Source organism: Phalacrocorax carbo, chromosome 3 (genome assembly GCF_963921805.1).
Source record: "Phalacrocorax carbo chromosome 3, bPhaCar2.1, whole genome shotgun sequence".
NCBI classification, from domain to species: Eukaryota; Metazoa; Chordata; class Aves; order Suliformes; family Phalacrocoracidae; genus Phalacrocorax; species Phalacrocorax carbo.
Window position 1 is genome coordinate 491,342 of NC_087515.1, and position 23,013 is coordinate 514,354.

The 23,013-nt window shown below is 41.3% G+C and overlaps 2 protein-coding genes across 2 annotated transcripts in view; one reads left to right on the forward strand and one right to left on the reverse strand.

Moving 5' to 3' along the window:
- Positions 1 to 268: 268 nt before the first annotated feature.
- CRNKL1 (crooked neck pre-mRNA splicing factor 1) lies at positions 269 to 13,131 on the reverse strand. The gene is made up of 14 exons (XM_064445508.1): positions 13,003 to 13,131; positions 12,497 to 12,649; positions 10,818 to 10,909; positions 10,542 to 10,700; positions 10,025 to 10,191; positions 8,758 to 8,936; positions 7,924 to 8,094; positions 7,060 to 7,251; positions 6,245 to 6,304; positions 5,047 to 5,127; positions 2,396 to 2,635; positions 1,887 to 1,988; positions 1,054 to 1,302; positions 269 to 517 (listed from the first exon to the last, which is right to left on the reverse strand). The coding sequence occupies exons 1-14, from the start codon at positions 13,048 to 13,050 to the stop codon at positions 350 to 352; spliced, it is 2,061 nt and encodes a 686-aa protein (XP_064301578.1). The 5' UTR covers positions 13,051 to 13,131; the 3' UTR covers positions 269 to 349.
- A 63-nt stretch (positions 13,132 to 13,194) lies between these two features.
- Positions 13,195 to 23,013, forward strand: part of CFAP61 (cilia and flagella associated protein 61) — a 118,361-nt gene continuing 108,542 nt past the window's right edge. Inside the window, exons 1-6 of the mRNA XM_064445506.1 lie at positions 13,195 to 13,274; positions 15,537 to 15,687; positions 16,804 to 16,954; positions 19,606 to 19,682; positions 20,618 to 20,685; positions 21,328 to 21,454. Coding sequence (XP_064301576.1) covers positions 15,545 to 15,687; positions 16,804 to 16,954; positions 19,606 to 19,682; positions 20,618 to 20,685; positions 21,328 to 21,454 — 566 coding nt within the window. The 5' untranslated portion in view covers positions 13,195 to 13,274; positions 15,537 to 15,544. The remainder of the gene's footprint in view (positions 13,275 to 15,536; positions 15,688 to 16,803; positions 16,955 to 19,605; positions 19,683 to 20,617; positions 20,686 to 21,327; positions 21,455 to 23,013) is intronic.

The window sequence follows — 23,013 nt, forward strand, 5'->3', positions numbered from 1 at the left end:
CTCTCTCATTAATGAAAGTACATCTGCTGTCTTGGCATGTTAATATCCTTAAGCAGCACTGCGGTATGTTTGTAGGAGCCTTAGAACAGTAGGTCTTGTGCTAAAAACAGCTGCCATCCAGTCCTTCCAGTTCTCAGCTCACTGGTAATAGCTGCAGACTCCTGCACTTGCCCCATGACCTTTAATAGTCTGTTGATGTCCAAAATTGAAAGGGAATCAACTCCAAGATGGTGCTTTTTTCCAAACAAAAAACATCTCAAGTCAGTAATAGTAAAACTTTTCAATACATTTATTTCTCAATGAAAATACTGTACAATACCCAAGAAAAGGGGTGGGGAAAGTCAATGTATTAAGACTGGCTTTCATCAATGTCTTTGTCTGGATCCATCTCCGCAGCTTCGCTCTCCTGTTGCTGTTTCTTCCAGAGTTTAGCCATAGCGAGTAGTTTGAGATTAGGCTGATTGGCAGTATCTTCTGGGAAAATATAATCGTAGTATTCCTCCCAGCCAGCATCAGACTAGGGAAAAAAATGCCACAAAGCAAGTTTAATTTACATGTTAATGTTAGCTATTAGAAGGTGCTTCTAATAAGCCTAACAGTGAGATAAAACTAAAATCAATGTTTGTTAGACCACCCATAGCAGCAGAAACCAGCGAGCAGAATGGGTGTGAGAGGGCACTAATTCTGCTGTGCACAACGAGCAGGCAGATTGCATGAACAGCCTGGCTAGTTTCCCAAAGAAAGTTAAGAAACAAACGCTACCTGCACAGTACTGCCTAGAGCTGCTTTGATTTGTCCATGGTAGGAGTTTACAGTAAAGGTGGCTTGAGCATTTGTTATGAGTATTTCACTCTGAATCAATTGCCCACCTAACCTGCCCAAGAGCAAGGAGCTCAGCAGCACGTGTTTCAGGCCAATGCTTGTTTTCAATTACTGTGGTAAAATCAGTATGCAGTTATAGCTCCATCACAGCTGACTTTGCTTTGTGTACCAGAGCCCAGCATAAAGCCACCAAGGATTCAAAGTGCCTACTTGCATCATTTTTCCTCTTACCCCATCCTCAGCCTGCAGTTTTCTCCTCTTCTTTATTTTTTCAGGCATAAGTTTATCTATCCTCTCTTTAGTGGTATCAGTTCCAAACTCCTCTTCAAAGTTTCTCCAGGATTCCAGAAGCATGACTCTCTCCTCTTTCTCCTCGCAGTTTCGCATTGCCTTATTAGCCTCTTCATAAATCTGCCGGCATCTTGACAAACTCTCCTCCCTTCCTGCAGACAGCTCAAACTGTGCAAAGCTGATCCATACCTGTGGTGAAGGCAAATCAAAACCAAGCTGAAACCTCCGTTCTCAAGTCTGATAGCTAAGTGATAGTTTAAAATACCAAAACAGCCAAAAAAGAAAATGTCAGTGTAAGTCTAAAGAATTTTCTAGGTATCTGCTCATGAAAAGTACATGTTTGTTTCACATGCGTGAGATTTGCCTCACTTTGGCCAGACAGAATGCTCATATAAGCCATGCAGACAAATTTCTTGCGGTTGTTTTGAGTCACGATAAATCCGTCTGAACTTGGTCAAATTATGGTACCAAACTACACTGGAAAAATCACAACTATTTTTCCCTTGCAATGTTTTTGCAACTAAAATTCCAAAGCTACTCAGCTCAGCAGGAAGAGGGCTGCTTGGAAACCTTCTGCAAAGCCTTCTTTCATGCAAGATATGCCTGTTACATGTAATTTAGAAATTTCTTTCCCCATTTCATGGCACAGGCACAGTACTGAATTGAGGTTCACTGTTGATTTGGAAAAGCCACACAATCAAAGCAGTCGAGGGTTTCCACCCGCCATGAACCACATTCTAGACCAATTCTGTGTTCTGGGTACCCATACATACCTTAACATGCTGTGTCCGCTGAAGTAATCTGCGGTAAAGGCTTCTTGTTTTCTCATACTCTTCTTGCTCAATTTCAAAGTCAATGTAGGATTTCCAAAGAACCTGCAAAAGAGAAGTCTCTCCTTATGTTCACAGCGCACTAAGATAATGGGAGGAAAAAAAAAAAAAGAAAAGCATAGATAAATGTGGAATTTCTCTGAAAAAAGTTTCAGAGATCTGAATATTTATTGACCGTACAAGCTAGGCTTATGACTAAGTAATATCAAATCTTGTGCCCGTAATCCATTTAGCTTACTCCTGTAAGCATGCTTCTTTCTCCGTGTTTTATTGTGGGTTTTATAGTCCTGTGTACCCTGCTAAGAAACAGATGCTAAATTAATGAGACGTAAGATAAGCCACTACGGTAAGCAGTTCTGCTCAAGCTGGTAGATTATTTACATTTTAATTAGCCACGCTTGTAATAAATACCTTAAAAATGTGCCAGCTCTAAAGTTCATCTCCCCCCTTACCTCTGGCATGTCTAGCCGGGGCTGGCCAATAGCCAACTCATATATCGCACGGGCTCTATCAATATCGCCAAGAATGGTCTCTAGTTCAGCAAATTTAATCCATGATGTGCAGTTTTCCGGTGCAAACTCCAGGAATTTTTCATACAGCTTTCGGCAACGATCAAATTCTCGCAATTGTAGCTCCAATTCAATATAACCTTTAAACAGTTTGTTCTTTGGACATTTACCTATGGATGTCCCCTGTTAAGCAAAAAAACCACAAAAACCACTTAAAGATCTTGCAAGGTAAAAAACCCACTCTATTTTCTAAACACCTGTTTACTCTCCAGTATTTGAACTAAAATTCATTTTTGAGCAGAGTTTGTGTTTTAAGACTCTGGTCAGGGCCGGTGTGAAATCCAATCGATGTCTGCAAAACGAGCATCCACAGACACCAACAAAACCTGTGAAAGCAGGAAACCTTCTAACCTGTTACACTTCCACATAACATGGGTTGCCCACAAAGTGTTAGCTGAAACTCACCCTGGCTCCTCAAATGAACACTTCATCTTGCAACAAAAGCTGAAGAAAGCATAGCGCCAGCCTTCCAGGTATGCAGTTCCCAAGTATCTTATAAAACAAATTACATCAAGAGAAACTGTCCCCCAGCCCACCACCACTACTCATCATTGCACAGAGGATTGTCCACGCTCCCTGCCTGCTGACTTACTGTACTGGAGAGATGGAGAATAATGTCCTAAAAAAATATTTCCTTTTTGATATGCTTCAGCATCTGAGGAAAGCTGTCTGTCCTAAGCCACGGTGCCAAGCTGTGAGAAAGCAGTTTCTGATTCTCAGTTTGGGAATCTTCTAAAGCAAGAGTTAAGAATGGGCATACCTGAGATAGGTATGTAGTGAGCTTCACTTGAGTCACTTCTGTAGACAAATATTATTTATTAAGCGCCGCAGCCTCTGTTCCCTCAAGCTGAAGTGAATTAAGTAATTTGAGACCAAATTCCCTTACTACGATTCTCCTGCACAACTTCCCTACACATTGATTACCTTGGTACTTATTAAAAATGGAGGAAACCACCACTTCAGAATATCAGTTTGATCACCATTATGGCCCTCCAGCTCTACAAATGCCTCTTCTATTTCAAAATATGCTCAGTTCTTCCCCTTATGCTCCCCATTACTATTTTCTTAAGCGGCATAGGCTCCAGCTAGCTTCCTGTCTCCAAGTACCAGCATCTCTCAGACCATGGGAAAACAAAGAACCCACACACCATCCGCAGCCAGTGAAAATAAGGCAGAACAAGGTGCTGCATGCATGCTGATGAGAGATCGAGCATCAGGAGCTGGACCTTCTCTTCTGCATGGTGACAGCGTGGGACCCTCGTCTCAGGACAGCAGCAAGGCCAGAGACATGGTTCAAAGTCAATTCATTGCAAAAGAAAGAAAGAAACTTCTTGACAAATCTGGGTCGAGCCCAGAAAAGTATTATGGCTGCTGCAGCAAAACCTGGTTTCCAGAATAAGGAAAAGGTGGCCTACTAAAAAAAGTCTGTCAAAGAAATTAAACAACAAGCAAAAAGACCAACAAAAGAGAAGCCTGAAAGAAACTGAGGAAACCTGGTATTTCTAGATTGGCCAAAGCACCCTTTCCAGAATCTACCATAGCATTTACCCCCCAAAAAAAAGTCAGCCAGAAGCAGGGTGCTGACTGGTGACTACGGTAATGTTGAGCGAAGGTGTCTTAAGCCAAGCTAGAACAGCAGCATGCTTCAGGACAGAGGGTTGCCTTCTCCTGCAGGGAGACAGTAAGAGTCTCACAAGGCACTTAACCCCTCTGCTTCACATTTTCCTGGTGAGGGGCAGGAGTCCAGCTCAAGAGACAAAGCTTTACTCGCTCCTTGGGGACAGACTTGGTCCAGTGTCAGCTACGGAAGGCCATTCACATTTATGCTCTTACCACTCTGCGCCATGGGTTTGGTGGAAACTCCATCAGTTTCCTCTTTAAAGTCAAACCACCTCAATTGTTACCGGTATCAGCTTTCTCTCAAAATTCCCAATGCTATCACTAAGCTTATTTAGAATATCTGAACTGAAGGGAAAGTTTTTCATTTCAAAAGGTTTTGCTGCCAAAATGTACTCCATTGTTCTCTGACATGCTGATATTCACATAGTGAATTTGCACAGACGCTCTTGAGCCTGCCCAAAGTCCCCGTGATTGCTTCTATCAGCAACCTGGTAGCTGGGACTCACACACTCTATTCAGCAGGTCTTAATTTCTGAGAGTCAAAACCTCCTATTTATTTAAAAGCCTTTTAAAATGCTATTGTTAGTAGATGTATGATTTAAACAAATCAGCAGCAGTTAAAAATTTCCAAGCGCACTAAGCTGATTTGGGTACTCTTGCATTCAGACGTGTGTTTTGTCAGCTGAAACGAGAAAGCTGCATTCGTTTCTGCCTGTGGCTAATTCATCATATCAAGCTATGCTTCTTTTTAAATCATACATGACAGTAAAGACAGTAAATACTGATCCCTGCAGACTTCTCGGATGCTTTATTTAAGTGGATTAAACCAGCAATTTATAAAGGACAATTTAAGATCTTTTAATGCCGTTCCCTTGTTACTATTAAAGTCAATTACGGAATCAACAAAAGCTTACCAAAGCTCTTCTGGCAAGTGGAAGATTTTTCTGGCGTATTTCAAATTGTGCATATAGCAGCCATATTTTGGCAAATGTAAACTGAAAGAAAAAGAACAATGTGATGCTTCGGCTGGAAGCTTAGTAAATAATACTGCATGCATTCTTTAAAAAAATAGTTACTCTGTCTATACAAGATGTTGCATTTGATCTCAGTGTTTTCCTGCTGAAAAGTTGAGAGTTCATAACCCAAAACAACCTCTCTAGAACAGGACAACACACTCTGTCATGAATGAAAGCAAAACCAGATCAGACAGAATTCTTCTCAGACAAAAAAAAATGGTTTGTTAACTAATCAGTTGACTGGTAAAACATCAGCAATCGCTGAATCAATTAACAGCTAATCAACTCTCAATTAATACAGATTAATCCTAATATACATGACACAACGACAAACTAGAAAAGGAAGTACATGACTAAGATTTCTTGATATTCCAAGGCAATGCTGATTAAATGTTTTAAGGGTTTGGCCACATGGATAATTTAAAGCTCACTGGCAAAAAACCCACAAGACCAAAAAATGGGTCTTGAAGACCAACTGTAATGGGGAATACACACCTGAAAAGATGGTTTCTCAAATGCACCTCCCTCAGCTGGGACTGTGCAGACAGTTAGGAACAGTCGCAATAAAAGGTGGCAACCCCACATAAAACAGAAAAACAAGTATTCTGTGAAGGCTATAAGCAACTGGCTGAGAGCAGCTATAAAAGGATCAACTTGAAGAAAGCAAGCAAGTAAGTAAAAAGTAGATGAGAGTTCTTCCCTGCTGCTTGATAATACTGGACTATTCTATAACTATGTATTATTTCAGCTTCTTAGAGCATATGTAGTAATTTGAAAATACTGGAGGAAACCCTTACATTGCATCTGTATGAGGAAATCTGTTATCCATGTATGGCATGCTATTTCCCATTGATGATGCAAATTACACCTACCTAACACCTTAGTTTAGGGGGGAAAAAAACCTATCAATTTTGGAAGATAGACATTGTGAGAAACCAGAAGAGATATTTGAAGTCCAGAAAAAAGTCTTCATGAATGTGCTGGCAACCGTTTGCAGCTGCTTACACACCTAAACCTTGGCAGGAAAGAAAACTGAAAGATCTTATCTTGGGGAAGTTAATCCAAGACTCATTACAAGCTGCTGAAGGAGCCATACCTTCTTGTGGGGAATGAGTTCGACACACGCCTGATACACTTGTCTGGTTCGCTCTGCATCCTGTAAGAACAGGCAAAATTCAGTAGTTGGTTCACTGCTAAGATTGCATGACATTTTGAATTGTGCAATGACTGTAAAACTGCAGAACAACATTTTTAAGTCAAGTTGCTTAGAACCATGTATAGTTAACATATCGACACACTCATTTACTTAGTGTGCCCAATTAAAAGATTGTAACTTCTGAGAATCAGTAAGAGTAACCTTTTCAAAACAAGACTCAACACTAAGAATTGGACAATAAAGCCAGGAGTGTCCCCATTTGGAGTGGAGAAAAAAGTGTTTTTTTCCTTTAAACAGACACTAACAGGTACACTGCACTAAAGAGCAACTATGATAATACATGACCGGTAACAAGGGAAAAATACTTACATGGCCCCAAAAGGCCACAACAGGAAGAATTTGACTGCTTCACGTAACAACTTCACAAATAGTTTTGTTAAATATAAAGCTATTCCACAAGTTCAGGTAACAGCCTAGAATGGGCAATTCAGATGGGGCTAGAAAGACATACTTTTGCTTTTATTATCAGCATGTTTCTGGATGAGTTGGGTTTCTTTTCCCCTATGCATAGGAAGGAAAAACTAAGGGGGGGTGGAAAAACCCCCGTACTTAAATAGCAAAGCCTGTAGCTAGTTTTACAAAGCAAGTAAGACAGTGTGTTTAGTTCTTGGTTTTCTTATTAAAATATATGTGGCTATTGAATACAAGGAAAATACTCGGGAAGGAAAGAAAAAACCTGACTTCTTACTACTTGCCTTTGCCTCCAGCTCTTCATACAATGCGTAGTTAATCCAAAGATAGATGTATCTTTTCCAGTGTCTCTTCTCTTGAATTGGGGGAACATTGGCGATGGCTCTTTCATACACCTCTCGGACAGTCTCGGCATCTGCGTCACTTTCAACTAACCTCAGGTAGTCAAACCATGCATCGTAATTATGTGGATTTGCCTTCCAGAGAGATGGGAGCAAGGAAATGGAAAAGAAACTTCAGTAACTACAAATAACAGACTCTGTTCTTCACCGTATTTATTCAGAATTTATCCTTTAAAATAGATCATCAGAATATTAATGAAAACTGTCAGTCTTAGGTATGCTTAATCTAGAGCTTTTGGGTTAAAGTGCATTTATTTTTATTTTAACTACAAACATTCTTTAAGTGAAGGTAAACAAACTGAACTGTGAGAAGGGAAGACGAAATGAAATATGCAGTACTCTGTGAATTATAGATAGGTGTGCCATACCCGGTTTTTCAAGAAAAGCTATTTACACACAGGTGAGGTGCCCTGCAACAGTTACTGCATAGCAGAAGTGAGATTACAAGCTAAACTGCATTATCCCCCAAGATGGCTGTGAAGGGTACCAAGCTCTGAGTTCAATCAGAAACTTAAGATCCACAATCTACATTAGAATGCAGAAACAGAAAAGCAGCAAATGCAAGTATCATTCGCTACCCCATGGATGGAATTCTACCTCCAAAAAGAACAGCATTCTCTTGGTACTTTCTTGGACTGAGTATCAAGGGTAACTTAAAACGCGACAGCCTTCACATCATGAGACACTCACCTACCTTAAGCAGCAGCTGGATGTACAATGAGCCCAGAGGATATTTGTAATACATACCTTCACTTCCTCTTCATATTGGAATCTCCTTTTGCTGACAATGATGTCTTCAATTCCCCTTCTGTCTCCGAACTTCTTTTCAAAGATGGTGTAGTTCTTGAAGAGGTTCTGGGCCTCCTGTTTTGGAATTCTATCCAAGGCATACTTGTAGATCACCCTTACTCTTTCAAACTGAAAATATTAAACATCATTTGAGCAATTCTTACAAAGCAGCTTCTGTCCTCCCCCACAATTTCTCTCCACACAATTAAATACTTTTGCAAGTATTTAATAGAACACAAAATCATTGAATATCTCAATGTAAATTATTGCTTTAGGATAGGCCTAACACAGATCTCCCTAAAAAGTAAACTTTGAAAACAAAATTTCTATAAATACCAAAACCCACCATGTCTTATTCATTTACAGGTTTGAGATATCTAGAATATTTTTAAGAGGTTGTGGGTTTGGGTTCACAGAATGTATTCAATTCCTTAATGGCCTGGACATGTTAGACACCATCTGGGAAAAACATGGGCTTTTTTTATTATGCAGGCCTATAACCTCTCACATTTACAAATCTGAGGATACATATTTGATCCGACGACATTATTCTTAGGCTTGGCAGATTTCATGACCAGCTTGCTTAGAACACATTTCCTTGATGTCACCAAAAGGCAAACAGAAGCTAAGCAAAAAAAATTGTTGTCTTAACTCAGACTACAATAACAGTATCTCATAATGTGCTGAAAAACCTAGTATTGCAGTGAATGTTAAGTGGCCTTGAGTTTGACATTCAAGAAGAAATCTTGTGGGGGTGGTTGGTATTGGTCTGATGTATAATCAAGGTCTTACTTCTTTCTGGTTCTCCTCAAATTTTGCGAAAGCCACGTACAAGTGCTCATCCATATGCTCTTCTCCAAAGAACTCCACCGCCCTCTCGTATACTTTCCTTGCATGAGCAAAATAACTGTGCTTCTCTTCGAAGCGGGCATACTTGATCCAGTTCTTAACATCAGGATGAACAATAACAAGTAGAGATGTGTTAAAGAAACAGCGGTGGTTGAATTGGACAATTCAAATTGTATTCTTCCCAGTGACTGCAGGGTCACAGACTATATGAAACAACTCCTGAGGATAGCATATGTAAAAAAACTCAACTGGGAAGTCAAAACAGCTCTAAGCATGCAAAGGTCTTTACTGAGAACTTAAAGAAAAATGTAAAAAGGATAAAAATCAGGCAAGTGTCCTAGTTTTATCGGGGATAGATTTAATTTTCTTCACTGTAGCTGGCATAGTGCGGTGCTTTGGACTTAGTATGAAAATAATGCTCATAACACACTGATGGTTTAGTTGTTGCTGGGCAGTGCTTGTACTAGTCAAGGACTTTTCCAGCTTCCCATGCTCTGCCGGGTACACAAGAAGGTGGGAGGGGAGGGAGCACAGCTAGGAGAGCGGGTTCAAACTGGCCAAAGGGATATTCCGTATCATGTAACATCACGCCCAGTATGTTAGCTGGGAGGGGCTGGCCGGGGGAGGGAGGCAGCAATCACAGCTCAGTAGCGTTGGTTGGCAGGTGGTGAGTGGTTGCATTGTTTCTTTTTGGTTTTTTCCCTTTTTCCCTTTTCCTTTTTATTATATTATCATTATTATCATTATTTTATTTACATTATTAAACTGTTCTTATCTCAACCCACAAGTTTTTTTTTTTTCTTTTGCTTTTGCTCTTCTGATTCTCTCCCCCATCCCACAGGGGTGAGGGGAGCAAGAGAGCGGATGTGTGGTGTTTAGTTGCTGACTGGGGCTGAACCATGACAAAGGGTTACGGAGAAGTTTAAGGAGCAGAAATCTTAAACAAATGATGACTGCCAAAAAGCTGGAAGCATGAGTGCTGTTAAATATGCACTGTTGCGGCAGGACGTACGTTCACTTAACTGAATTTGGAGGCATACACTAAATGTGCTTTTAATACCTACTGCTGCCTCTCAGCATGGTGGTTTACTCCCAACACACCCCAGTAAAAAGGAGCACAGGCATATAGCTGGAGATAGAACAGATAAGAAAGAAATGAAGAATGCAGGCCTAAACTTGGGCAGGTGTTGCAATGCACTAAAAAGGATATATCTCTCATAAATGGTACGCGCCCTGTCCACCTCCTTGTATCTCAGCTCAAAGTTAATGTAGGAATGCCAAGCTTGCTCCTCTGGTTGCCACTCCATCCAACGTTCAAACACCTGACGCGATCCAGCAACATTCCCCAACATCTCTTCCATGTAAGTATACTTATACCTTAGAAAACAAGATCAAGTTTTTACAATCACATAGTAAATGCATAAATTATAAGAATTTTTTGAGTGCTTAATAAGATTACTGAGGTTTCTTCACCTTTTCCCCACTTGCACCCCAGAAATGCCTCTACATACTGTTGTGATTGGCAGCATGCAGGCACACAAACATCCTTCTCTCCCAATAACCAGAAAGTACAAAACCTTTCCCAAATTCAAGCCTTCCTCTTTTTTTCAGACTAGTTGGGAGACTTAGAGAAACAGAAACCAATGCACTTTTGCACGGTATCAAAATAGAAAAACAATCTGCAGTCTTTGGAGGTAGAAGCAATGCTCCGTTCTCTGCAAACGTACCAGAACTGGTTCACCCTGGGGAGGGTGGTAATGGCTCGATCCCAAATGTTTCGGGCATGATTAACCTGGCGGTTCTTCATTTCCATTTCGGCATATTTCAGCCAGAGTGTGACATTTCTGTAGTCTACATCTAAAGCACGCTCGTAAATGGAACGGGCTCTGGAAAGCAAACAGAAGTAAGTTGCATATATAATGTGCCTCCAAGACTTTGATGGTGTTTGTCAAGATGTGTCTTAAAAGGTTTAGAAGGGATGTCTGCAGCTGCATCATAATTACCTCTGTATTTCTTTTAGGCTTTCCTCCCATTGTGCGTACTTTATCCAGTTACTGATAACAGTCCTGTTTTTTCTTATGTTATCTTCAAAAGTCTGAGGAGAAAGTTATTTCTGTAAGTAAAAAATCCCTCTGTGCAGACCAGCTTCGTTATAAAAGTCTTACGGAATATTAATATTATTGGAATGAACTCCAAAGGTCTTACACCCATGCAGATGTTGTAAATAATCATACTCAATACAACACTTCCTAAAAATTGTGTAACAGAAGCTAGAGGCATCGATCAGACAGAATAGGACTAAACTCAAGTTCCTGCAACCTGATACCTGAAATACTGATGAGAAAATAACGGAGAGCACGGAAGTCTTACCTTTTGTTTTTAATCTCCTGCTTAACGTTTCAATAGCAACATTACCTGGACAGGTGGAACCCAGTCACTGCAGACAACTCTGAGTATACTTGGATGTACCAGCACAAGTTTGTTGCCTTTGCCCTATACGTATTACTGCTCTAAATTTTGCTTTAAAGCAAGTTGCCTTATTCTCTGGATGTAATATGCTCACATCAAATGCGCTAGACACATTTCACTGCTCAGTGCAATGGTGAGGGCATCTTCAGTCTCGTGTGTGGCTATTGTCAGGATCAACGCTATTGGTATTTAACAGGTAGCTAAACATGGTTTAACACAGTTAACGTGCTGGCTTGTTACTGCCATTCATATGAGAGACAAAAAAAGGGAACAAACATTGTTTTTGCAGCGCTGTGGTGTTGATCATCTGACTGCAGTTGCTCTGCCTGTGCCTGAGTGAGGTACACCATCAGCCGGCATGGTAAGGCCCCAAGTCTTTACGGGGTGTCCTAGCTGCTACAGTAAGGAGGGAAACAAACACCCGCTCAGGGCTGAGTACAGGGGTGCTGCGCTGTGCTACAAGAGTCACCAGTTCTGAACATACGCATAGATGCTTCAGGGAATGACAGCCCTAGTGTATGCTGTCTGTATCCAAAAAAATTGCTGAATGCTGAAAATGTTTAAGGTCCCTGCTAGGATATGCTTGCTTTCCTGATCCAGGACAGCAACTATCAAAGGAAAAAGCAGAACAAAACCATAGATAAGTCTGCACAAACAAGCAATTCCTTTAAATAAAGGAGGAGGAAATTATACTCGAAATCTCACATGCAAGATGCTGAAGCTTCAAGACAATCATCAAACATAACCACGGGTAGTGTAGGAAGTTGCGTTCTAAAGTGTGCTAAGCAATATCGTAATTACACAGAACAGAAATATCACTTGAAAACACAGTGTTTTTTAAACAGTTGAGGTAGAAAGCCCACCAGCATTACTGTAAAGCTTGCTATGTTCTGTCACACTGACTGGCCAGATGATGGTGATGGAAATGAAATTGCATAGAAATCATGTATGTAATTGCCCTTGTACTGTTCTGAACATACTGAATGTGGTCACATGCGAGATGTGTACTAACAAATCTTATGTTAAACAACACATGTTCAACTTAAAATTTTTCACAAAAGTAGCATTTTCTAGGAAAATGCTTTTTTAAAGAATTGTTATTCATCTGGACAATCCACAAGTCATATAGACTGTACCTTGTTTAAGTTAAAACATAGTAAAATTTTAGTGCTTTATTATGATATCAAGATTAGGCTGTGGTTTTTTTCCTTACCTTCCTTTTCCGCAGTTTATAGTCATTTAGCTCTTCGACATCTGTGATCTTCTGTTGCGGAGGTGGTGGAAGAAGTTCAAGCTCTCTCTCTTTTGCTTCTCTTAAAAGCTGTTCTGCTGTGATCTGGACTTCTGCAGGTGCTTTATTTTTCACCTGTAAAGTGAGGGGGCTGGATTAACATTTTTTCCTCCCAAAGCAAACCTCATGAATCCCCCCCGCGGTTAAGTCGCTCCGGGGCCGTGCTATGCTCGGTGGTTACTGAGGAAGGGCCCGGAGGCCGACGAGGCCCGTCCCGGCAGCGCCGGCCCGGGGCGCTGAGGCGGGGGCGGCGGCGCAGGGGGACGCGGCGGCCGCCCGGCCGTCCCTCCGCATCGCGGCGCGGCCGCGAAGACCCCCGGGTGCGCCGCCCGAAGGCCGCGGGGCCGGGCCGCTCCGGGGCTCCCGGCGCTCCCCTCGCCCGCCCTCCGCGCCCCCGCCGCCGCCTTCACCGCCCCCTCCCCGAGCACCTTCGCCACTTTGGGGATCCGCTGCTTCCCGGCCGCCGTAGACGCCATCTTGCCGCCTCTCCGTGCTAGCCCCGCTCCGTCACCTCTGACCTCACGCAGCGCCGCCGCGCGCGCGCGTCGTTGCCGGAGTAACGGCGGCGCGTCCCGACACCGGCAGCGAGGCGGCGCGGCGCGCCGCGCCTGTCGGTCGGTCAGTCGGTCCCTACCCGCACCGCTGCGCTCCGCTCCGGAGCGCCGGGAAGGGGCCTCCCCGCCGCGGCAGCGGGAGGAAGGTGAGGGACGGCGCCCCCTGGCGGCGCGGCGGGGGTGGGGGGCGGCCGTGAGGGCCGTTAGTCCTCCATGTAGCGCGCAGTGGGGTCCCGCTGCCGACCCCGGCCCCAGAGGCGTTACAGCGCGGGCGCTACCCTCCGTCCCGGCCCGCCCGCCCTCCTGTCAGGGTAGCGCGCCCTGCCCGCTGCCCAGTGCCGGCAGCCTCCCTTCGGGCCGCCCGAGCTCCGGAATGGGGGGCCGGCCTCGCCCCCCGGGGCCGGGGCCGCGCCGTCCCCGCCGCTGAGGCGCGCCGCGGGCTCCGGGCGCGGGCGGGGGTGTGTGGGGGGGTGCCCCCTGCCGCCTCCCAGCCGTCGGGCGCCCCGAGGCGCGCGCCTGTGGTAGGTATGCGTTAGGTGTGTTTTTAGTCAGAAAGATTAAAAACACCACACGGGGGTCTCACTTGCGCTTGAAAAGAGCGCGTGTGTTTGAGGAGGCAGGGAGGAAACTTCTAAGCGCTAAGCGGTTCTTCATCTGCTCCAGGTCTCACCTACGGTGTGCTCTCTGGTAGTAGAAATGCAGGAGTTGCTGTAGGAACAGTGCATCTTCTTATGAAAACGGTACATTTTTAATGGGTAAATGCCCCTTTCTGTCAGTGATGGCTGCGTGAGTGTTCAGGGCCGTTAAGGGGAGCTAGGGGAGACGGGGGTGGCATTTTTTCAATGCATTGAGTTGAATATGGGAATGTGGCAAACTTCTTAGTTGAAGTAGTCTTAATGCTAGACTGAAGTTTGCTAATGACAGTTTAAAATTCCTGTTTATTTTGATATATGGAGCTGACATTAATAAAAAATAACCAACTATTTTAGTAGTCTCACAGTCTGCACTTAATGAAATGTAAAAGTGAACTAAGTGGCCATTTTCTTTGCTCATTTTAAGAATTACCTGTTATTTAGCCCTGAGTGTAGTTACCTTCCACTCCACTAGGAAGACTATATATAATCTTAACAACTTAAGACATTTGAGAGCTTACACAAGCTAGTATTTTTTTCCTTTTAGATGTTATTGTTATACTTATTACTAAGGACGCTCTAGCTAGTTCTTTCTACGTAACCACAATTCTGTTTACTAAGCGCACACATTAAAACCTGCAGAGGCCATTTTGCCTCAGGTTGGTGCTGGGATCTCTTTGCAAGTGTATGTTTGCATGACTGAGACCTGTGCTGTCACCTGTAACTATATCTTGGCTGTCTGTGAAAGGTGTGGCTGTATGCATTACTTTCTCTGTACTTAAAAGGTATAAAATTCAGGGTTTCCTTTGTTATCCCATTTTAGTTGGGTTCTGCGGGGCCTAATAATTGGGCATCACACATGGGTTTGGAGCCAATGTTAGAAATAGCTGTTGTGTTTGGTAGATTGGTGCAAGTGCTCTGCTGGTTGAGGTATGTTGGTTATTGAGAGTTTTTTGAGTTAGTAATGCTATGTTTTGCACAAGCCTATTTAAGAAATTGCAAAAAGTTGTTGTATTTGGTCAATTTGTTTTACATGCTAATTCTTGATTGTATTGCAACAGGCTACAGTATCGAGTAGCAACACAACTGAAAGATAAATGAACTGTTAGGTGATAGTCACAGATGGTCTGAATGTTTGTTTCCCCTGCACGTTCTGAAATTGCTAGGTGTGTGAATAAATCACTTGGACCTGGCAAATTCCGTGAATGTGGAACCAAAAAAATGTTTTTTTCTGGGCAGGGAAGCTATAGAGTTTTCAATTCCTTCTGAAACTTAAGCATCGCTGTTGACTTAACAAGAAATCTGAGGAGCTGTTTTGGACAAAATACACTTAACTCACCTGAAATTGCTGTTTAATGCTACCAGGGCATTCTTATCCAGATTGTTTGCAACTGGTCCTCCCAACTCTGTAGATTTAAGTTTGAAATTATTAATGATGGGCACTGTTCTTATAGATAGCATGCAAATGCCTATAAATGAATAAATGTAAAAGCAATTTGCAGCCTATTAAAAACATTTGTTTCCTGCATAGCATGTTGAATACATACAACAGGGATGATTGCCTGCTGCATTTCTACTTGTGCACTGTTTGCATGCTGTATGTATCTGCGGGCAGTATGTATTTATGTGGAGGTCTACAGGAACTAGACACTTGAATCCATCCAAATTACACTTCTTCACAGTTCATATAAAAATCCATTTCAAGTAACTACGCTGAACAATGGGTTGCAGTGGGATCCACCAGAACAGCGATGTTTTCTTTCTTTCTTTTTGCAGTTTGTAAGATGACTACAATAACTTCTTCAGGAGGAAATACAGAAGTGGTCAGTACCAGAAGAACAGAATCGCATGATGTTTCAGATATTATCAGCCTCTTCAGCCATTCTACAGAGGCAGTTTTTGGAAGGATTGATGTCATGTACCTTTTGTAAGTAACAGTATTTTAGGAACATTATATTACCTTTCTTGGAGGAAACTTAAATTATGTTATATTTCAAATGGCAGAAAACATTATGAGCCTTTAGGTGGCGTTGCGTAATGACTTCACAAAAAGGAAAGAAAATCTGCTTGACATGCATGTCATATGTCTATGTCATGCATGACATAGTGCAAACTTGGATCGCTGCTGCCAGCATGGTGGACAAGAGTTGACTCTAGGCTAGCTTCCCTTTTATAAAAGTTGAGAAGAAACACTTTTGAATCATACCTGATGAAACCACCAGATTCCAGTGTCTGCTGTCTGCTCCATCTAACAGAATCCTGTTGAGAGTGAGTGATAGAGGGGCAGGGACTAGGGTTTTTAATCACTTTGTGGCTGTGACTGTTCTTTGTTGTTTTTTTTTTCTGTGTATGTCTAAATCTTTTCCTTCTCTTCCAGTTTCCTGTTAATGAAAGGAATTAGGTTTCTTTTTTTACCTTGCTTTATTCTACCTTGGGAGACAGCCACTAGCTGCATAAAATAAGTTTCAATGCGCCTCTTCTTTTCACGCTCCCAAGATACCTAATACCCTCCATATTTTGGGTCTGTATCCTAGCTGCTTTCATGGCAATATCCTTAGTGGAAATGGGTGGCTGTAGAAGTCTTCTGTCACCATATCTTCATCAGCAGAGATAGTGATGGACCTCCTGCACTTCATTTTTCTGTGCAGTGATGAACAGCAGAGACAGACTGTGAACTGCTGATGGGTCACTTTTCTTGCACTTAATGGCAAATGCTTTGGATACCAGCTATTTGGGGAAAAAACAGAAGTATGTAGAAACATGCAAAGAAGAGGGAGCATTTAAGCCTTGCATATCTAATTAATAGCAATTGAGGATTTGAAAAATCATGTGAATTGTTATAGTGTCAGAATACACTAAATAAATACTTGGAATTGAAGGGGTAATGTCAAGTTAGAATGTGGGCAGTGAAGTGTTTTATTGAGGCCTGATCCTGGGAGCACTTTTGAACATGGCTAATTATGCTATTCTAACAGGCTGAACTAACAGTCACTTTCCTTTGTGTAGTTTCTTCAACTTCTGCAAAATTAAATTGTTTTCACAGAGAAAAATCAAATCTTGCTTTGACGCTCTGCAGCGAGAAGAATGAGGTTATAGCCCATGCTGTCTTTCTGGACTATCCAAATTGGAATGTCATTGATCAGTCTGATTGGGAATCATTCTTACATGAAAACTACATTAACAATAAATGCACTGTAAGTAAATTGTGTGATTGTAGTTCAGTTTTCATTTAGGGCTCAGGTATGAAAAATATGCATAGGCATCTAAAATCTGTGTTAGGTAGATTTGAGGCATTCAGGCTGAAGAAGGTGATCATCAGATTCCTTACGAAACCCTCAGGTGCTCAGAGGTTCACGAGTACCTGTGCTTTTGCCACTACAGTACCTGAAGGTAACTGTAAGGACGGTAGTTAGGGAAGGCAAGTTCTTTCTTTGCCAGACACGTGCAGAATGTGTCTGATGCGTTGTGCTAGCACTGAGTGCAGTGTGAATCTTAGCTGTCTGTCACCAACATTTTTCGTTCAAAAACCTGTCCAGCTCTGGTGTTGTCTAACAGAACATTTACCTGGGAGGTGAAGTCCTTGCTCTAAGGTCCTTCTCGCTGTAAGGGCACTAGAGTCCTAATTTCTCACCTTTTGGAATACAGTTTTGCTATTTTACAGAATTGAATGCAAATTTAATGGCTTCAAAGAAAGAATAAGGGACAGGGAGTGTACCCCTGCTTGAAGGACCATGCTGACATGTGCGTCTTGGTTCTGGAGTGAGCTTGTTTGGTGCTGGCGTGGAGATTTCTGCTCTCTGCTGTGTTTTCATACAGGCTCCTTGGTCAAGCTTAGGAATTACTCTTAGGAATTATGGACTAGAAATAGGCACTTAGAAGTTCAGGATTCAGATCCTGCCCATCATTCAGTCCAGCTAGGAACTGGACTGTGATTGTTGAGAAAAGATGGAAAACGTTAACCATAAACACTCACAAGCTAGGCAGCACATGCCAGAATAAGGTATTGGCAGTACTGAAATTATCTCTAGACAGTTTGTTCATCAGTTTTCCAATGTTGTTCTGGGTGATGTTAAGCAATGGCTTGTGGAAAAACTGACAAATACAGCAATTGTATTTGAAAATGCAGTGTGCCGTTAAAAGAAAGAAAATTATTACAGCCAAAGGGAGTATAGAAAAAAAACCATGTAATTTTCTTGTAATCTGTTTTCTTTGTCACTTGAACAGTACTTTGTGTACAGGCATATTGCAGGCACAACCACTTCATTCACTGTGCAGCTGCAGCTGCTCCTGTTGGGTTATGCTGTGCTGTCAGTTCTGCAAGCTCTTCCTCAGGCAGTCTGCTTGACAATATCTCTTGCAGCAAAGCTGCAGCTGACTTCGGAGCGCAGGGGCATACAAAGAGAAAAGACAAAAAAAAAGTGCTTGAGCATGTTAGGAATTACTACTCACAAACATGAGTGAAAGGTCCTTTGGAACACTGACAAGGAGAACTCCTTTTTCTGGCATGGAGATTATTTTCTAAAATATGTACAGAAGATTTAGTACATGTTTCATGCTTCTGCACTGACAAAACAGCTGAACCTATTCTGAGTTATAACTAGATGAAATATGATTGGTTAACTGCACGTTAAATCCATGCAGATGTGCTTTAGAAGATGGAGATCTTCTGAGAGTAGAATTTCTTAAAAGTCTAGTTGACAAGTCTTTTTCCTAGAGCACAGAAATGATAAGATAGCTTCAAGGTCTAAATTAGGAGTTGACTTGTGCAGAATTTAATTAGTGAAAATGCTTTACAGGATTGCCTCGTTACTGTCGCTATTCAGAAACAGTTACAGGCCAAATCCTGCCTCCTGGGCCTCTTGCTTGGACCTCAGAAACAAAACCTTACTTTTTTTTTTCTTCTTCCTTTTCCTTTTGCATTTAGAAACCAAACAAACAAAAAAGAAAAGTCTGAGTGTTTTAGAAATGGCTTTTGATGTTTATTCATTACAGTAGCCTGTCGTCTTTGTGCAGGTCTATATACTGCAACCTCTACTAAATCATTCTTGCTCTAAAGTTGCTGAAATTTATTGGTGACTCTAGCCACCAGTGCCATTTTATTATAATTTTACAATGTTTTAGTTGAATATTGAGCTATTCAGAAGACCTCAAATTTTCCCATTTAAAATATTTTTTGTAGAAATGTTTCATCTACAGGTAGACCTTCATTGACTCAGCACTTGAAATTAATATGCAAGAGAAAACAGCTGAATTAACAGCACCTTCCATTCCAGCACAAGGGTTTTCCTTTGCTAGTATTTTCCAGGTTAACTGGAGGCATATGAGAAAGATGTCTTTTAGTCTGCCCTGTTTCTGCCTGGGTATTTCAATATGTCTAATGATGTAGTCTTAAGGCTTTATAAGTTTTCATACTACTTTTAAAGAAAAAACATTTTAGGAGGGAGAAGTATGTGAGCTTTTGGTTTTTTAAACCTAGAAAGAATGCCTCTATCAGCCAAATGTTAAATTAGATATTTTTAAGATTTAGTTGTTAATTTTTGTGGTTAAATTAAAGCGTTGTTAGTCTGGAATTCATGCTGTTAAATGATGTATGTATATTGTAGTCAAACAGTATTAAGCTTGAGTGTAAATCAAAATTATTACAGAAGTACAAATCCTAATATTAAAAAAAGCCCTTTAATCACATAACTTTATCCACACATGCTTTCAAGTTACTTATATGCATGAAGCAACTAATTTTGAGTATAAATCTTATATATTGGAAATAAATGTGCATAATACTACTTGGGTTGACTTAATAAATATTAGATGCATGGTGTTTAGATTTTCATTCCTCATTTTGTAGCCTTTGAACACGTTGTTCATGCATCTCTTTGTGGCAAAAGAAGAATATGCAGCTGGATGTTCGCAAGAAATTGTTAGGTGAGTTCATGCGTGACTTTCTGTAGCATGGGCACTCTTCTACCATCATTTGGAGAGGCTATTGAATTTAAAAATGCTTTAAGGTGATCACTGGATCAAAATTAAATCTCTATAAACAGTCTCGGAAGGTAATAAAACATAACCCTGCATTAATCAATGTACACTGTTGGCTTTGAAAGCAAGCTGTTGCAGTTCCAAGTACGCTTCCCAGACAGTGGTATGGTTTAGTTGTATCTTTGCTGTAATTTTCCACAGACATAGTACTGCAGTGGCAAGGCAGATTGATATTTCTTTTTCCTAAATTTCCACTTGTAGAAATCAAAGCGCATGACTGCGCAGGAAGCTTAAAAAGCTGTAGATGTTTCTGGAGTATGCTTGTTCCTGGGTAATCTATTGATGGTTTGTTAGCTCTTGATTATATGGTAAGGCTGCAAATGATACAGTACAAACAGCACAATATATGACTGTGTTAGCTCAGTACTCAAATATAACCATTGCTCAGGTTATTTGGTATACTCAGAATCTGCTTACATAAACGTGAATTGCACTCGGTGCTGTTGCTGTTGAATTTACAGTCAGCTTGTCATGTCAAACCAGCTCATCCAGATGCCAGGTCAGAGACCTGCCAGCAGAGATCTGGCATCTTTAATTTTTTCACCACTGGGGGACGGATCTAAAAAGGAGGATGTTTGAAATCTAAGGATTAGGAAATTGAGAGAAATAAGGTAGGGAAAAAAAAAGTAAAAGAAATGCCCAGATGAATTTCATATGCTCTTATTTGTCATAAAATATTTTTAATTTTTGAGCCATACTGACTCATGAAAGAAGATTAGAGACACTGGAGGAAAAAATGGTGTATATTAAAAGACTAGGTGCTGTATCTGATTGATGGGTGTAATGATGAAAGACTGAATACACTTATTCTATTTGTCCAGGAGAGCTTTTATCGCAGTACCAGAACTGCAGTTTATACTTCTCTTCATACCAGCTGATGAAAATTTGGGTAAGAATTTAATGCAATTTTATTCTTAAAATAATGAGAACAGCATCAAATCTCATTATTGTTAATATGCACTGTGTTAGTGGGTTGCTTTGATTTTTTTTTTTAAATATTGAGAATAGTTACAGTTTTCTAAACACACATAAAAAAATCTTAAAGTATCCTCTAATGGACATACCTTGTAAAAGAGGTTTATGTGGTTACATGTCCACTCCAGCAGGCCATTCAGCAGTCTATCCGCTTCCTGCAGTCTTTTAGTTTACCAGAAACAGATAGGACCTCAAACAGGAGCAAAGATCTCCAAAATAAATTCCTACAAGTTTTCTGAGGATTTCTGGCTGAATGGGGTCAAGAGATTGAAATCAGTGCTTGTACTTTGAGAGACAATGACTAATAGGCCACTTGGCATGTATATTCAGGTTTGGGGTGCTGGATTAATTAACAAATGAATCCGGTAACAATTCCTTCACATGTGTATACTACTGACATTTCAGCTTTGTTGCTTACCCTAAAAGACTTAGAGCATTATGCCACCTGTGTTTTAAATTCAAAACTCCATTTTCCTCAAAACAATTTTGCTGATAATTTAAAAGCTAACATAACAGAGGTTCTCTGTTGCTCCTAACAGATTTTTGTCATTCACAGAGCCAGACATGGGAAATGTCTTTGAAGAGATGATGACTGCTCCAGGTTCAGCAGTGGGTACAAACTTTACCTTGCTTATGTGCCCCAGGCATTGGTATCACCCGCAGCTGTACGTTCGCAAAGCAAGGTAACGTAGTTTCTCCCTTCTGCTTCTATGAGCAGATCTGTCTGGGTTAATTTGAAGAATTTTCTTTTCTGGTTTACAGCATCAGTATCTTAGTTAAACTGTTGTGGTTTTCCTTGATAACCTAAGTAGTTCTATGATTATGCTGTTTTTATTCTACTTCATCACAAAAGCAATTGTATTTTTTTTAAAACTAGGTTGCTCTCTAGAAAGAATACATTGTTTGTTGGTGATAATTGCTCTGTGATTCTGCTGGTTTAATTGCATTGCTGCTTATTTTAGTAGTTTCCAGGTCTCTTGCAGCATATTCCAACTTATTCTTAATTTTCTCTTGCTATGTCATATTCCGACCAGTTGAGCAAAGTCTAAATAGGAAGGCCTATTATCTAAAAGAATTAAATAAAAGCAAGGAATCCCTAGTTCCAGTAGTCTGTCTGACACAAAGAGTAGTCCTCTTTCATCTCTTGTACAGTTTTTTCTGTGTAAGGACTTCATACATTCACTGTCCCAGAGTTTCAGGGGAGCAGGCCTCCTGAGCGTTGCTGAGAGAGCTTAAGAAAATAACGGGGTAACCCTTTTCCTTCCATCATGTCATCTGTTTCAGTGGGCATGGTTTGGAGCAATGCGCCTTTAACACAGCCCTGCCCTTGTTTTGGGATTCAGGTCATAAATGTCATGAAAAGTTAGACTGAATTATTTTTTTCTTTCCTATCTGCTCAGCTGCCTGCAGTGTACACCAGGCAGACATGCAAGTTTCTCTCGCAGCCTTGCCTGTTGATGTCTACCTGTATACTGACTACTACCACTCTCTGTTTTCCTGCCATTTGAATTCTGGCAGCTTTCTGTGCTTGTGCCAGCATTGGGTACAGTAAATGATAAGTGCGGAGTTTCTGACACAACGGGGCCTTCGTTTTTCTGTGTAGGTTGCTGGACCGTATATGCTGTCATTGCTGTGTGGATGCTTCCTTGTAGTTGAAATGTAACTAGTACCTGTTGCATTTTGGTTCAGTTGTTTTCCTCTTCACGATGGAAAGAGTGCATGTAGGGTAATGCTTTATGAAGTAATAATTTTATTTGATTCTGATTCGTTCTGGAGTTGCTTTTGTTCGTTTTATAAGTGTTGCTATGTGGTTATGTAGCAGGATTATGATTAAACTAGTATTTCTGGTCCTCGCAGTGGGAAGTGAACTTCAGGGAAACGCGCATCCCTGGGACACCACATCATACAATACTGATTGGGGGGGTGTCCTTATCGACCAGTGCTAACAGATGGTAATGCCGCATTAGGCGTGTATCTCTGCCTTGTAAATCCACACCTGTTTGTTTATGGGTTAATTCACACTGACATCTCGGACTGGATTCTGACAGAAGCCTGTCTCTCAGTGAGATGTTCTGCACATACTTAATTTTGCCAAAGAGGCCTGAAAGAAGTCTGCAGATTGTGCTCTTCATGCTATAGTTTTAGTCAATGTTTGCAATATCCTGTCGCTTGACTTTTGAGCATTTCAAGAAAAAGGACTGAGGCCTGACCTTGACCACTTCACACCATCCTGCTATAGGTC